At 37.9% G+C, this 13,670-nt stretch overlaps 2 protein-coding genes across 2 annotated transcripts; both read left to right on the top strand.

The window, feature by feature from the left end:
• Positions 1 to 439: 439 nt before the first annotated feature.
• On the top strand, positions 440 to 7,270 carry OPT7 (oligopeptide transporter 7). The gene is made up of 9 exons (XM_059586322.2): positions 440 to 642; positions 740 to 965; positions 1,048 to 1,154; positions 1,251 to 1,435; positions 1,545 to 1,642; positions 3,067 to 3,636; positions 4,369 to 4,624; positions 4,724 to 4,906; positions 6,473 to 7,270. Exons 1-9 carry the CDS (start codon positions 603 to 605, stop codon positions 7,076 to 7,078), a joined length of 2,271 nt encoding a protein of 756 aa, XP_059442305.2. The 5' UTR covers positions 440 to 602; the 3' UTR covers positions 7,079 to 7,270.
• A 915-nt stretch (positions 7,271 to 8,185) lies between these two features.
• On the top strand, positions 8,186 to 12,935 carry MTA (mRNAadenosine methylase). The gene is made up of 7 exons (XM_059588121.2): positions 8,186 to 9,379; positions 9,587 to 9,685; positions 10,714 to 10,797; positions 10,913 to 11,235; positions 11,387 to 11,603; positions 11,869 to 11,948; positions 12,365 to 12,935. The coding sequence occupies exons 1-7, from the start codon at positions 8,336 to 8,338 to the stop codon at positions 12,588 to 12,590; spliced, it is 2,073 nt and encodes a 690-aa protein (XP_059444104.2). The 5' UTR covers positions 8,186 to 8,335; the 3' UTR covers positions 12,591 to 12,935.
• Positions 12,936 to 13,670: the final 735 nt, after the last annotated feature.

Below are 13,670 nucleotides of genomic sequence, written 5' to 3'. Positions count from 1 at the left end.
CAGAGGCCTCTGGCCCCCCTCACAATTTCATGGCAAATTTTTTCTCAGAATTGAATTGCTGAAATAATGCAACTCTTTCACGTCAATTTATCACACTTATTTCACATCGGCTTACGTCACGTGTTATTTATTTCAAGTGGCTACATGAAAATCCACTTGAGAGACGTTTTATCAACCGGTATGAAATAAATACACGAATTTTGGATTAATAGATTGAATTAAAAAAAATAATAATAATTACCAATTAATTTAAAGCGAATTTCATCTGCTTATCTTTTCTTACCAATACCATAGAGCTGTAGTTCTTGTTCGTGCAGACCACCACGTGGGTCATGAGCATCTGCAACAACTCTGAACTCACCTAATTATTTTTGGCCAATAACCCAATCTAAAATTGCAACCCAATAGAGCCTTTTCTTTTCTGGGATATAATATTAACCCCAAAGGAGTTTACTGCAGTTTACAACTCATTTTTACTATTCAAAAGCCCCCACTAGATTTGAATATCCCTCATATTAATGAATTTACTGCATCTTTTGTAAGCAGATTCCCATTTTTTGGGAGCTTTTTGTGCACATCTGTGAGAGAGACAGAAAAAAGCCATGGAAGAAGAACACTCATATGAGATCAGAGCCCCCCTCAGTAACCCTCTTTCCCATCTTATTTTTCTTGTTTAACAATTAATATTTTGCTATTTAATTCCTTCTTATTGAAGTTTTTGTTTACTGGGTTGTTCTAGTATCTAAGGATGAGAAAGATGAACCAGCTGCAGCAGCATCCTCAGCATCCAAATCCGAGGTAAACGAAGAGCAAGATGAAGAACCAGAAGAGAACTCACCGGTGAAACAAGTTGCTCTCACTGTTCCGACAACCGACGACCCCACCCTTCCGGTCCTCACCTTTCGAATGTGGGTGTTGGGAGCCCTGTCGTGTATCCTCCTCTCCTTCCTCAACCAATTCTTCTGGTAATATTAAATCTTCCCTTATTTTAAAAGCTTAAATTCATAAGAAATAACGAATTTAATCATTTAATTTATACTTTATCAGGTATCGCACGGAGCCGCTAACAATCACAGCCATTTCCGCTCAGATTGCGGTGGTGCCGCTCGGCCAACTCATGGCTGCAAAGATCACGAATAGAGTGTTCTTCAAAGGTGTCGAGTCGGAATATATTCTGATATTTATTGTATTTTACATTATATTGTTTTATGTATAGGTTGATTTTTTTCTGTAATATTTTCTGACAAAAGGAAGCCGGTGGGAGTTCACGTTGAATCCTGGTCCTTTCAATGTCAAAGAGCATGTTCTCATCACCATCTTTGCAAACTCCGGAGCCGGCACCGTCTACGCCATTCATGTCGTTACCGTCGTCAAGGTCTTCTATAAAAAACACATCACCTTCTTTGTGTCCTTCCTTGTTGTCATAACAACTCAGGTTTGTTCGATCTTTTGTTTCGGAAACTTTTTTCAGTTTTTAAGGTTGTATTTCTTGTGTTTGTTGGTAATTAGGTTTGATGGGTTTGATGGGGGGGTTTGAATGGTAGGTGTTGGGGTTTGGATGGGCTGGGATTTTCAGGAGGTATCTGGTGGAGCCGGCCGCTATGTGGTGGCCAGCAAATTTGGTTCAAGTTTCATTGTTCAGGTAATTTTTGTTGCAGATTCTGCTTATATTTGGCAGTCTCATATAAAATGTTGCAAGTTCTAGACAGAATTCCGAACAAATAAATATAGGGCAGCCATATTACAAAAGATCTAAATCTTATTTTTTCGGCGGACATCCGGAATTATTTTGAGCTAGCTTCGGCAGCCATGAGTGTTGGTATCTTTAGATTTTTTTGTGCTAAATTTTGCTCTTTTTTTTTTTTTTTTTGGTGTCTTTTTCGTCTCCAAGGCCCCAAAGTTGTCTTTTTTTGGTGATGGCTAGAGAAAGACCTTCGGGTGCATTGTGATGGGATTCATCTTGTGGCACGCAAAAGGTCCACCAAAGTTTTGTTTTTCAACAAAAAAACAAATAAAAATCTTGACAAAAAATACTCGTGCACATCAAACAATTTATTGATTAGATTGTTAGCTAGTCATGATCTTAGCCTACTTGTCAAAAGAGCTACAACGTAGAGTAAAAGATATTTTCATAAACAAGTCAAGTTTAAGCTTAAATAAATTGGTGAACATGGAGCTTGTTTACATATCCATCCATCAAGCTCAAGAAAATATCTTGGATCCAATCTATTATATTAATATTACACGTGATTTTTATATATTTTTAAAAAAATGTATGTCATTTTCACATATTATTCTTATTAAAAATGCATGAAAAAATATATATTCTAAGGATAGATCATATTAATTTAATAGATTATATTATGGAATTTTCTTTTGACTTGGGAGAAAACTTTGTCTATTTTTTATTGCATTGAATTTAAATTTTGTTTTTTTTTTTTTTCCAAAAAAAAAAAAAAAAAAAATTAGCATTATGCGTGCTAGATTTAAACTGGTTTTTGTTGACGTTTTTGGCAGGAATCTGCATTTAATTAATTAGGTAGATTCTTCTGTCAAACTTAAATTCAAGGTCGGCTAAAAACACGATTGAAATTAATATGAACTGTGAAAACTCATCATATACGTCAACTAACATGGCATTTTGCTCAAGTGAAGACAATACACCTTGACCTAACTTTATAACTCTTTTGGGGCCTCGGTTGCTGTATCCATCAGTCGGTCAAACATTTGTTTTTCATTCTTTTACATAAAACTTCTCTGTGTTATATATATAGGGTATAGTAAGGCTGCCATCTATTACCACGTATAAACTTGTTAGTGGTTGATTCTTCAATCTCCTTTGCATTGTCAAACATAATGACTATACTTTGTGCCCAACTTGGACATAAACCTATTTGCATGAATACTATTTTTTTTGATTGTTAAACTTTCCCAAAAGAGAGAAAAAAAAAAGCTTTCCGTGGCCTTTTACTATTATTTCTTCTCACGTAACAGTATTTAATGGTAAAAATATTTGATAAATAAGTTTAATTGTTTAGTAACTGACGTCATTATTTGCTATCTCAGGGCTCTGCACGAGAGAGAAGAACGGCCCAAAGGCGGATTGACACGAACCCAATTCTTTTTGATAGCCTTCATGTGCAGCTTTGCTTACTATGTCTTCCCAGGCTACCTCTTTGAAATGTTAACCTCCCTCTCTTGGATATGCTGGATATTTCCCAAATCCGTCCTGGCCCAACAGCTCGGGTCTGGGCTCTATGGGCTTGGAATTGCCGCTGTTGGGCTCGACTGGTCCACTATCTCTGCCTACCTTGGAAGCCCACTTGCAAGCCCATGGTTTGCCACAGCAAATGTGGCTGCAGGGTTCGTTTTTGTGATGTACATTTTGACTCCCATCTGCTATTGGCTTGATGTTTACAAGGCCAAAACCTTCCCAATATTTTCCGATGACCTTTTCACCTCCACCGGCCAAGAGTACAATATTTCATCCATTATTGACTCTAATTTTCACCTTGACCTTGCTGCCTATGAACGTGAAGGGCCTCTTTATCTCAGCACTTTCTTTGCAATGACTTATGGGGTTGGTTTTGCTGCACTTACTGCTACAGTTGTACATGTAGCTCTGTTCCATGGAAGGTACATTTTGACATGCAAATCTTAAAAGAATAATGCCACCGACGCTCCCATTTCACCCTCTCTTCTCTATTATTTGATGTGGGAATCACCATATCAGAGAGATTTGGTGGTTGTGGCCACCAGATCGCACATTAGGGTGATTCAGATCACCTATAGCAGAGGCTGGGCAGATTTTCTTTTGGGCTAATGTGACAAGGGCATGCTGCACTGCCATTTCAAAGAGTACAAGAGATGGGAGTAAAATGGGAGTGGCTTTAACTACATTATATTATTATGGAGTAATGCTACTCTTTACACTCATTTATCGTACACATGTTACACTGGTTGACTTGAAGTGTTATAAACGACTTACACTTTGATTTTAAAAGTGGCTAATATGGAAAGCTACTTAAAATACATCATGTCAGCCGGTATAACATAGAAGTGATAAATGGGTGTGAAGAGTAGCATTACTGATTATCATGTGAATTTTTTTCTAAAGGGTATTAATGATACACGAGTGTTCATACTCATTTATCACACTCATGGCACACCGGTTGATGTCACATGTTTTATGTAGCTTCTTATATTAAACACTTAAAAAAAAATTACTTCAAACATGTTGTGTCAACCAGTGTGATGTAGATGTGATAAATGGACGTTAAAAGTAGCATTACTCTTTTCTTAATACTGTTTATATATGGAAGCAGCTGAGGTAGCACATTGAAGTTCATTTTTAGCTGTGGAATGCAGGGAAATATGGCAACAAAGCAAATCAAGTTTTCAAGAGAATACAATGGACATACACACAAAACTCATGAGGAAGTACAAGCAAGTCCCTGAGTGGTGGTTTGTGATCATTCTTATAGCAAACATTGCCTTGACCATATTTGCCTGCCAGTATTACAATGACCAGCTTCAGCTGCCTTGGTGGGGTGTTTTACTTGCATGTGGGATTGCCATTTTCTTCACTCTTCCAATTGGAATCATCACTGCCATTACAAATCAGGTAATTTCTTTTCACATTTGTATAATCTCTTGGAGTCAAAATTCCAACAAGACATCAGCTCATGAGAAGACAGAAATGTTGATCTTTTTGTCATGACAGACACCAGGCTTGAACATCATCACTGAGTATGTAATTGGGTATATCTACCCTGGATATCCTGTAGCTAACATGTGCTTCAAGGTCTACGGCTACATAAGTATGACACAGGCCATTACCTTTCTGCAAGACTTCAAGCTTGGTCACTACATGAAAATCCCTCCTAGAACTATGTTCATGGCACAGGTTAGTTCATATCCCTGAAAAGGTTTTTCTCTATTTGTAAGTGCTCGGTGGTCCATTTAAAAATGTTTTAAGTTGGCTAAAAAACATAACATCCACAAGGCTTAAAATGGTTTACACTTCTCATTTGCGTAAACCATTTTCCATTGTTCTCTCGTGCTCTTAGATAGACAATTGTGAGGGTCCTCTCATGGGGCTTATTTGCTCAAACAGGTTTCAAGCAGTTTGAACACCTATTCAGACAAGTAAGCCCTACAAGGGCCTTTTCACAATTGCTTGCCAAAATCACAAACAATATAAACAGACGATTACACTGAATCTCAAATATCCCACACTTGAAGATCTATTCCCACACTCTCTTCCCCTGTCACTCTTTTTCATTGTCTTACTCTTTTTTGCAGTTCTCCAAATTATATAAAAATTTAAAGGGGTAACTTCATTTTAGACCCTTGAACTACGGCGCGTTTTGAAAAGACTTTCCTAAAATTAAAAAACTCTCCATTTATACCCCTAAACTTTCAATTTCAATCAATTTACCCCATTCCGTCAGATTTTAAATGTTAAAAGTGATAAAATAATGTAATTACTCTCAATTTCATAGGTTTTAATGAGGATAATTACGTAATTTCATAAGTTTTAATGAGGGTAAAATTAGAATAGATGGTATCAAAATCAAACATGAGACGCACGTGAGATGATTTCCGTCCAATTAGACGAAAATTAGTAACGGAGGATCTGAATTGAAAAATTTTAAAACATTAGAGGATACATTGCCAATTTTTAAACATTTGGGTTCGAATTGAAAAACTTATGAAACTTCAGGGGGTAAAGTGAATTTTTTCCTTTTATAAAATGGGTTAATAACTTTTTTGGTACCTGGGTCTTAATGTTTTTTTTTTTTTGTAAAAAAAAAAAAGACAAATCTAGTACCTTAGATTTTGAAAAATACCGAATCACCACCTTTGTTAATTTCCGTTCATCCCAATTAATGGCATCCCCAATTTGACCTTAAGGGTGGCTGAGCCACCTCCAAGGCCGGTCTGGAGGTGGCCAAACCACCCCCAAGGGCAAAGGGGGTGGTTTGGCCACCCCCAAGGACCAAAAAAGGGTGGCAAAAACCACCCCCTGTGGTCCCTCTGGAGGTTGTAAAACCGCTTTCAAGGCCAAAGGAATGGACGGAAATTAACAAAGGTGGTGATTCGGTCTTTTTCCAAAATCTGAGGTACTAGATTTGTCAATAGAGAAAAAAATAAAAACATTAAAACCAAGGTACCAAAAAAGTTATTAACCCTTATAAAATTCTAAATTTATCATTAATTTCCTTAAAAAAAAAAAATCAAAAGGTAATTTGGTCTTTTTAGGTATTTCTGTTAAAAGTTAACGGTTAAAACTAACAGAAAATGTAAATTGATTGAAATTGAAAGTTTTGAGATGTAAATTGAGAGTTTTTAAATTTTGAAGTCTTCTCAAAACTTAAGAGTCCAAAGCCAAAATCTAAAAAATATTTTACAAGGAAACAAATATATGGACCTGCAGCATCATTGTAAATAACTCTTGACCTCTGCTTAGGTTGTTGGAACCTTCATAGCTGGCATCGTGTACTTGGGCACAGCATGGTGGCTAATGGAAACCATCCCCGACATCTGCGAGGATTCTTCCTCTGTGTGGACTTGCCCGAGCGATACAGTGTTTTACGATGCTTCCGTTATCTGGGGTTTGATCGGTCCTCGCAGAATCTTTGGAGACTTGGGAACTTACGAGGCAGTCAACTGGTTCTTCCTCGCCGGAGCGGTGGCTCCCATTCTGGTCTGGTTTGCGGCCAAGGCTTTCCCACAGCAAGAGTGGATTAGGCTCATAAACATGCCGGTATTGATCGGCGCCACCGGAAGTATGCCGCCGGCCACTGCCGTTAACTACACTACTTGGATAATTGCTGGGTTTCTCTCTGGTTTCGTTGTGTATAGGTATAGGCCGGATTGGTGGAGGCGTCACAATTATGTTCTTTCTGGGGCGCTTGATGCTGGCCTTGCCTTTATGGGGGTACTTCTGTACTTTTGCTTGGGTTTGGAGGATATTAGCCTCAGTTGGTGGGGAAATGACCTTGATGGCTGTCCGGTGGCTTACTGCCCAACGGCCAAAGGAGTTGTGGTTGACGGCTGTCCGGTTGTCTACTGATCAACAGCCCGGAAAAGAAATCAATTGTTGTCGGAAAAAGTTTCGGGTAATACAACTTTTATTGCAACGTTCATAAACTCACTTCAAAGTTCGTGTAAGTACATGAACTGCCAGGTCAATTTATTATTATTATTTGTACATGTAATCATGTCAAATTTAGAATTCTTACCTAACTGGTAGAAAGTTGGTGATTAAAAAAAAAAAATTCAAACGTTATACAAGGTTGAATACTTATTTCTTCCATTCAGGAATCACTGGATTTGAAGTTGTTTTCTTGGGTTTAAGAGTAATGTTTGTACCGATACGTTAGCATTGTTAAATAATTATAAAATAAAAATATGATTTATAATATTTAATTTAATTAGGTTGTCTGAATTGCGTAACAAAAAGATACCTAAATTTAGTGCAATGAATAAGTTATAAGGCTTTTCATATAAAAATTAGGGATAATTTTATTTAAAACTTTTGAACTACTATGCGTTTTAAAAAAACTTTTAAATTTTAAAAATTCTCAATTTTAGCCTTCTAAATTTTTAATTTAATGCAATTGACTCCATACGGTCAATTTTTGCCATTAAACCCTTATAAAAACCACTAAAAAGACCAAATTACTTTTCACTTTTTGTTTTTGTTTTTTAATTTAAAATTTGAAATTTATAATAATTTTAGGAGTATAAAATGTCATTTCACTTTTAACGTCCGAAAACTAATGAATGGGTAAATTACATCACATTGAAATAAGTAATTTTAGAAGTCTCTCTTGTGTCTATCTTAATCTCTCTAAGAATAATGTGGCTATTAAAATCATAATTTGATCAAAATTTAATAATGATCAATTGCAAGTCTAATGGTAATTTTAATAGCCACATCATTTTTGGATGAACTCTAGAGGGACTTGTAACATTATTCCATTGAAAATTCAAAAAGTGAAATTGAAAGATTTTAAAATTTGAAAGATTCTTTTCAAATTGCCTAGTGATTCAAAGGTATTTGTAAAACTTATCCTAAAAATTATTAACAATTTTATTTTTAAATTCAAAAATAATTTGAATAATAAATATAAGAGAGCTCGGCTCAAGATCCAGACCGTGCAACCTTGAATCGCTAAAACCCGCGATTCCTAAACCTTCCCTTGAGCGAAAAATTGAAAAGATAAAAAGAAAAAGAACAAGAAAAAGAAAAAGAATTTAGACTTCTTGTTGGATTGGCTCCGCCTCCGAACTCTTTTCTCAGTGCCACAGTCAGAGACAAAGAACCATGGAAATCCAATCGGACGGCAACGAAGACACCGTGGCCAGAATCAAAGCCATCAATCAACAGCTCCAAGCTCGCATGGAGTCCCAGCACAATACCCACCTCGACCTTTTGGCTTCTCTCCAATCCGTCGTGCCCAACATCGTGTCCTCCATCGATCTCTCTCTGAAGGTCGTCTCAACATTCAACCACCGACCCTTCATTCCCACGCCCGCTCTGCCGAAGCCCAACCCCATCCCCATCAAACCCACCACCAAACCAGCCTTGCCCACCCACACCCATGACCCAGAACCGATTCGGGCTCGCGAGCCAGAGACCGAACCGGCGAGTCCCTTGTCGGTGGTACGGTCGATGGTGGCTGTTTGTCTCTTGGGTCGGGTCCCGTTCGCGCCGATCGACTCGTCGACGGTGCTGAGGAAGCTGGAGAACGATCAGAACGCGACGCCTGCGGAGAGGGCTGCGTTGAGAGAGGTCGGAGGTGAGTCCGGGGCGATACTGGCGGTGGAGATGGCGTTGAGGTCGATGGGTGAGGATAATGGTGGGGTTGATTTGGAGGCCTTTGAGGTGAGTGGGAAATCACGAGTCATGGTCTTGGGGATCGATAGGACTCGGCTTCTGAGAGAGTTGCCGGAGAGCAAGCACGAGAATTTGGGTAGTGATGTGAGTGTGAATAATGCGAATGTCAATGTGGGTCAGTTTCAGAGTCAGCAATTGGTGGATGTGAATGGTGGGGTTGGAGTGTTTGGTCAGAGGCCAATGCAGGACATGTGGGTGGGACCTGGCGGCGAGCCAATTATGCCGCCGCCGGGGCCGAGGATGCTAAGAGGAGGTGTTGGGGTGATGGGCAGAGGGGTTGGTGTTCATCTAATGCATAATAGGCCAATGGGTGTAATGCAGAAGATGAGGACAGAGGAGGATGATATGAAGGATCTTGAGGCATTGTTGAAAAAGAAGTCTTTTATGGAGTTGCAGAAATCAAAGACTGGTGAGGAGCTTTTGGACCTCATCCACCGGCCTACTGCTAGGGAAACTGCTGTTGCTGAAAAGGTTTGTTTTTGGAACTTTTATAGTCATATCTAACAATTGGTTATGCTTCAATATATACTGCTATCTGGAAGAGCTTAGATTTAGTTCAGCAATCCATGTTTACTTATATCTGCGGGTATTAGTTGCAACGTTAGTTCCTTGCAAACACGTTAGCTTGCGCGGATCATTAATGTGTTCATGTTCTTTTGTTCTAAATTGTGTTTTCAGTTCAAAACCATAGGTGGCCCGAACCTGAAGGAGTACTGTTCATCCCTAACAAAAGAGGATTGTCGGCGTCAATCTGGTTCCTTTATGGCATGTGAGAAGGTTAGTGAGTAGTGTTTGTAAGCATTTTTTTAGTAAGCACAGAACATGTATATGATCATGAATTTTTGTTTCTTGAATTTTGTCATTAGCATTTTCCCTGCACCAAACACGCATACAAAGATGCATGCATATGCATATATCTAGTCAAAGGTAGATAAACTTTTTACTCAAATCAATCACTGAAAACCTCATGTAGGCCTCTTATAAATAGCTGGAGCTTATCCTAAGTGCAAATCAAAGTACAGTGTAAGTGGTTGGATTTCTTTGTTGTTATGGTAATCAATCATTCTGGTGACTAATTGACTTGTAACTTCATTCTTGACGTGACGTATGGATGTCAAGTTAACTTTTTTAGTAGTTTAACACTAGCATTATCTTCCAATTTGTTCCAATAGGAAAAGATTTTTTGAAGAAAGTTCAAGCATATCACAAGATGCAATATAGACAGAGCACGTGGAGTGATGACAAGAAAAGTGAGAGAATAGAAAGGGATATGTTTGGATGTGGTGTTTCTTAGGCTTTTAAAACCATGCTGGTAAATATTAAATTGTTAAATGTTGTAGTAGCAAGCATACAGCTGTGGTACATGTTAAACTTTTCCCGGAATAGGCAGAAGGTCTTCGGCTAGGCTTTAATGATACCAACAAGTTAACTAATTCCGGACATGGGTGTCAATTTCACTTTAGGCAGCCAAATCTCTTGTAACCGGCTAAGGTTTTCTTTGACTTTCAGCCTTACAGTTCGCTGAATAGTCTCATTCGATCAGCTTTCCTTGTCTGAGAAAAGAGAACTCATTTGACAATTTAGTTGTACAGAATATACTAGTTCATGTGAAGTGACTTTGTTTTGAGGAGCTTCAAATCTTAGTTCTTTTGATGATACTAATAATTTGTTCTATCCTCCTGAAAAAAAAAAAAAATTGAAAAAAAAAAATGTTCTATCCTCCTCATATAGCTAGATATCACCTTGATCTTGAAATTTATGAATATTTTAGCTTTCTTTGTATTGAAAATTTAAAGTCTTTCCAGGTTCATTTTCGGCGAATAATTGCTCCACATACTGACATCAATTTAGGGGACTGTTCTTTTCTAGATACTTGCCGTCACATGAAGGTAAAGTTTTCTCTCCTGAAACAACATTTTTACTGGGCTTATGTATTCTTAAATGCCTTTTTTTTCTTTTTTTTTTCCCCCTTTCTTTTTACATGGAGTAATGTATTTTTGACAGACATGCAAATATGTTCATTACGAGATAGACCAAATGCCTGATGTGCTTCCTCCTCCAAAACCACTAAAGCGTGCTGAATATTGTTCAGAAGTAGAACTTGGAGAACCACAATGGATTAATTGTGATATCCGGAACTTTAGAATGGACATTTTAGGGCAATTTGGAGTTATAATGGCAGATCCACCGTGGGACATTCATATGGAGTTGCCTTATGGGACCATGGCTGATGATGAAATGCGCAATCTGAATGTTCCTGCATTGCAGACTCATGGTCTAATTTTTCTTTGGGTCACTGGACGTGCAATGGAGCTTGGACGTGAATGGTGTGTGCTTATTTTTGTGCCATCTGTCAACTATAATGTTCATAACTCTCTGATGGATGGTTATTTGATATTTGACTGAGAAGCTTAGTACATGCTACATATGTTTATTTCTAACTCTTGGCTCATAAGCTTATTACTATCCTTTTTGCAGTTTAGAACTTTGGGGGTACAAGCGTATCGAGGAGATCATTTGGGTGAAGACTAATCAGCTTCAGCGAATAATTAGAACTGGGAGGACGGGTCACTGGCTCAATCACAGTAAGGAGCATTGCCTTGTTGGAATAAAGGGCAGTCCAGAAGTAAACAGGAACATTGATACTGATGTCATTGTTGCTGAAGTTCGAGAGACTAGCCGTAAGCCAGATGAGGTGAGTAGAACACATGTCTTATAGTTTTTATGGTTATTACTCCCTTGTACCTTTACTGGTATGCTCTTATGAACATTAGTGCTTCCTGTAATTGGGTTGCAAGTTACGACATGCTGATTGCCACATGCTTTCACCATAGTTTTTGTTCCTTCTGCTCAATGGTTATACTATAAGCAATATCATATGATTATTTAGGGTTTTTTAGAAATAATTTATATACAGGTTTACTAGATGTAAACTTGAGTTAATAAGTATATTGCTGCAGATGTACCCTATGCTGGAGAGGATAAGTCCAAGAACAAGAAAGCTGGAATTGTTTGCTCGCATGCACAACACTCACGCAGGGTATTTTTTCTTGACTCGTACTTGTGCTTCTTGTCGTATTTTTTGGCCTCATTCCTATTTATCAGTAACTTAATCATTTTGACAATAATGAGATAAAGCTACTTGAGGATTTTTTTTTTTTTTTAGCAAAGACTCGAGGACCAGCTGGACCATCTAATTTTGATAATAACATCTGGGGCTAAATGCTTTTTAACAAAATTAAAGTGTTGTGACCTGGGATCCGGAGTTATTAGCGTTTCCTAACCGTATAGGCCTTCTTTTATTCTCCTATAGTTTTTTTTACAGCACTTAAGCCAAATTCGATTTAGAAATAAGCTTTGCAGTTTTACACTCATGTTGCAGACAAGCTGCATCTTGGTATATGGGTTTTATTTCACTTCATGTTGCTGACTACTTCTAAACTGTCTTTCTATCAGATGGATGTCACTCGGTAATCAATTGAATGGAGTAAGATTAGTTGATGAAGGTCTGCGAGCAAGGTTCAAGGCTGCATACCCAGATGTGGAGGTGCAGCCTGCTTCCCCTCCAAGAGCTTCTGCCATGGAAGTAGACTCTGGTCCTGCCGCTCAAATGAGGAGTCCCTTCTCAGCAACTGACTCGAAGTCCACAGCCATGCAGTTTACAGAGCCTGCAGCTCAATAGGCACCCTCTACGCTGCTTCTGAAGAGAAGCCAATAGCCGTCAACGGTGTCACGATTAGCCGAGTAACGTCAGTTCCGTCATAACTCCTCAATCAAACAGGCATTCAATTGCCCCTGGCATGATTAGATTTTAGTAATTTTGAGGAATCCACCCTCCACCCTTGTTAACCTTGTCATTTTTCTTGAAGCATTCGGTGATATTTAGTCTTATAAAAGGAAGCACAAGAAACACTTCCCTGTTTTGTTAGATCAGGCTACATGTGTAAATTATATGGTAGAGCGTGTAAACTAGCATTTATTGTAGTTGCCAAGAAAGTATATCTCATAGCTGTTAATTTCTTGTTGCCTGATTTGCTTCCTTTTCCTTTTCCTTTTCCCATGTGAAGGTAGGAAAAGTAAGGTATCAAGAAACTTTTGCCCAACTCTGTTAAATTAAAGTGAATTTTGCAATTAGTGTAACTGGGAGCTCATATCCTTCGCACTGTTTTCTTTACATTGCACAAAATTTATACCATATATATAGGACCCATATGGGACACATGTTCCAGTTTGATGTGATCTCATATTGAGCACTGACAACAAAAGCAAGTAATTAATACGAATATTATTGAATCTAAATTTGACTTAAGCTTTTAGATTAAAGTGGTATCCCAACGTATCTCCCCAACACAAAACCACCCCCACCACTCTTTTACCTTTTTTCTTGGTCAAAATTTTCAGTAGATTTTTGTGCTCAATGCTGATTGCCATACTCCCTTTGGACATTTGGTTTTATTACAAGTTCTTTTGAAAAAAAGTGACAATTTAGTGACATTTACCATCTCAACTACTAAACAAATAAATTTATTTGTCAAATTTTGTTGTTTATTTTTTTTTTCACCGTCAAGATATTGTCATGTCATGTTCAGATTGTGTTGAGGCATATGTATAAGACTAATATATCATATTAACTTGACCAATTTAAATGAGTTAGATTCATCAACTTTAATTCTCTAATTTTGTGTTAAGTTCATGTCGGGTTAGCGGATCATGTAAAAAATTGACAGTCTTAAATGTCACATGTTAGGTTTGGGTCATAGCA

The sequence above is a fragment of the Corylus avellana genome, chromosome 3 (assembly GCF_965113065.1).
Source record: "Corylus avellana chromosome 3, dhCorAvel1.hap1.2, whole genome shotgun sequence".
Taxonomy (NCBI): Eukaryota; Viridiplantae; Streptophyta; class Magnoliopsida; order Fagales; family Betulaceae; genus Corylus; species Corylus avellana.
This window is presented reverse-complemented; position numbering and strand designations above follow the sequence as displayed.

Coding starts and splice junctions, on each gene's coding strand:
- OPT7 (XM_059586322.2), top strand. CDS start 603: ATGGAAGAAGAACACTCATATGAGATCAGAGCCCCCCTCA. Junction 643..739: donor TGAGATCAGAGCCCCCCTCA/GTAACCCTCTTT, acceptor GGGTTGTTCTAG/TATCTAAGGATGAGAAAGAT. Junction 4,625..4,723: donor TCACTGCCATTACAAATCAG/GTAATTTCTTTT, acceptor TTGTCATGACAG/ACACCAGGCTTGAACATCAT.
- MTA (XM_059588121.2), top strand. CDS start 8,336: ATGGAAATCCAATCGGACGGCAACGAAGACACCGTGGCCAGAATCAAA. Junction 9,380..9,586: donor AAACTGCTGTTGCTGAAAAG/GTTTGTTTTTGG, acceptor TTGTGTTTTCAG/TTCAAAACCATAGGTGGCCC. Junction 11,949..12,364: donor ATGCACAACACTCACGCAGG/GTATTTTTTCTT, acceptor TCTTTCTATCAG/ATGGATGTCACTCGGTAATC.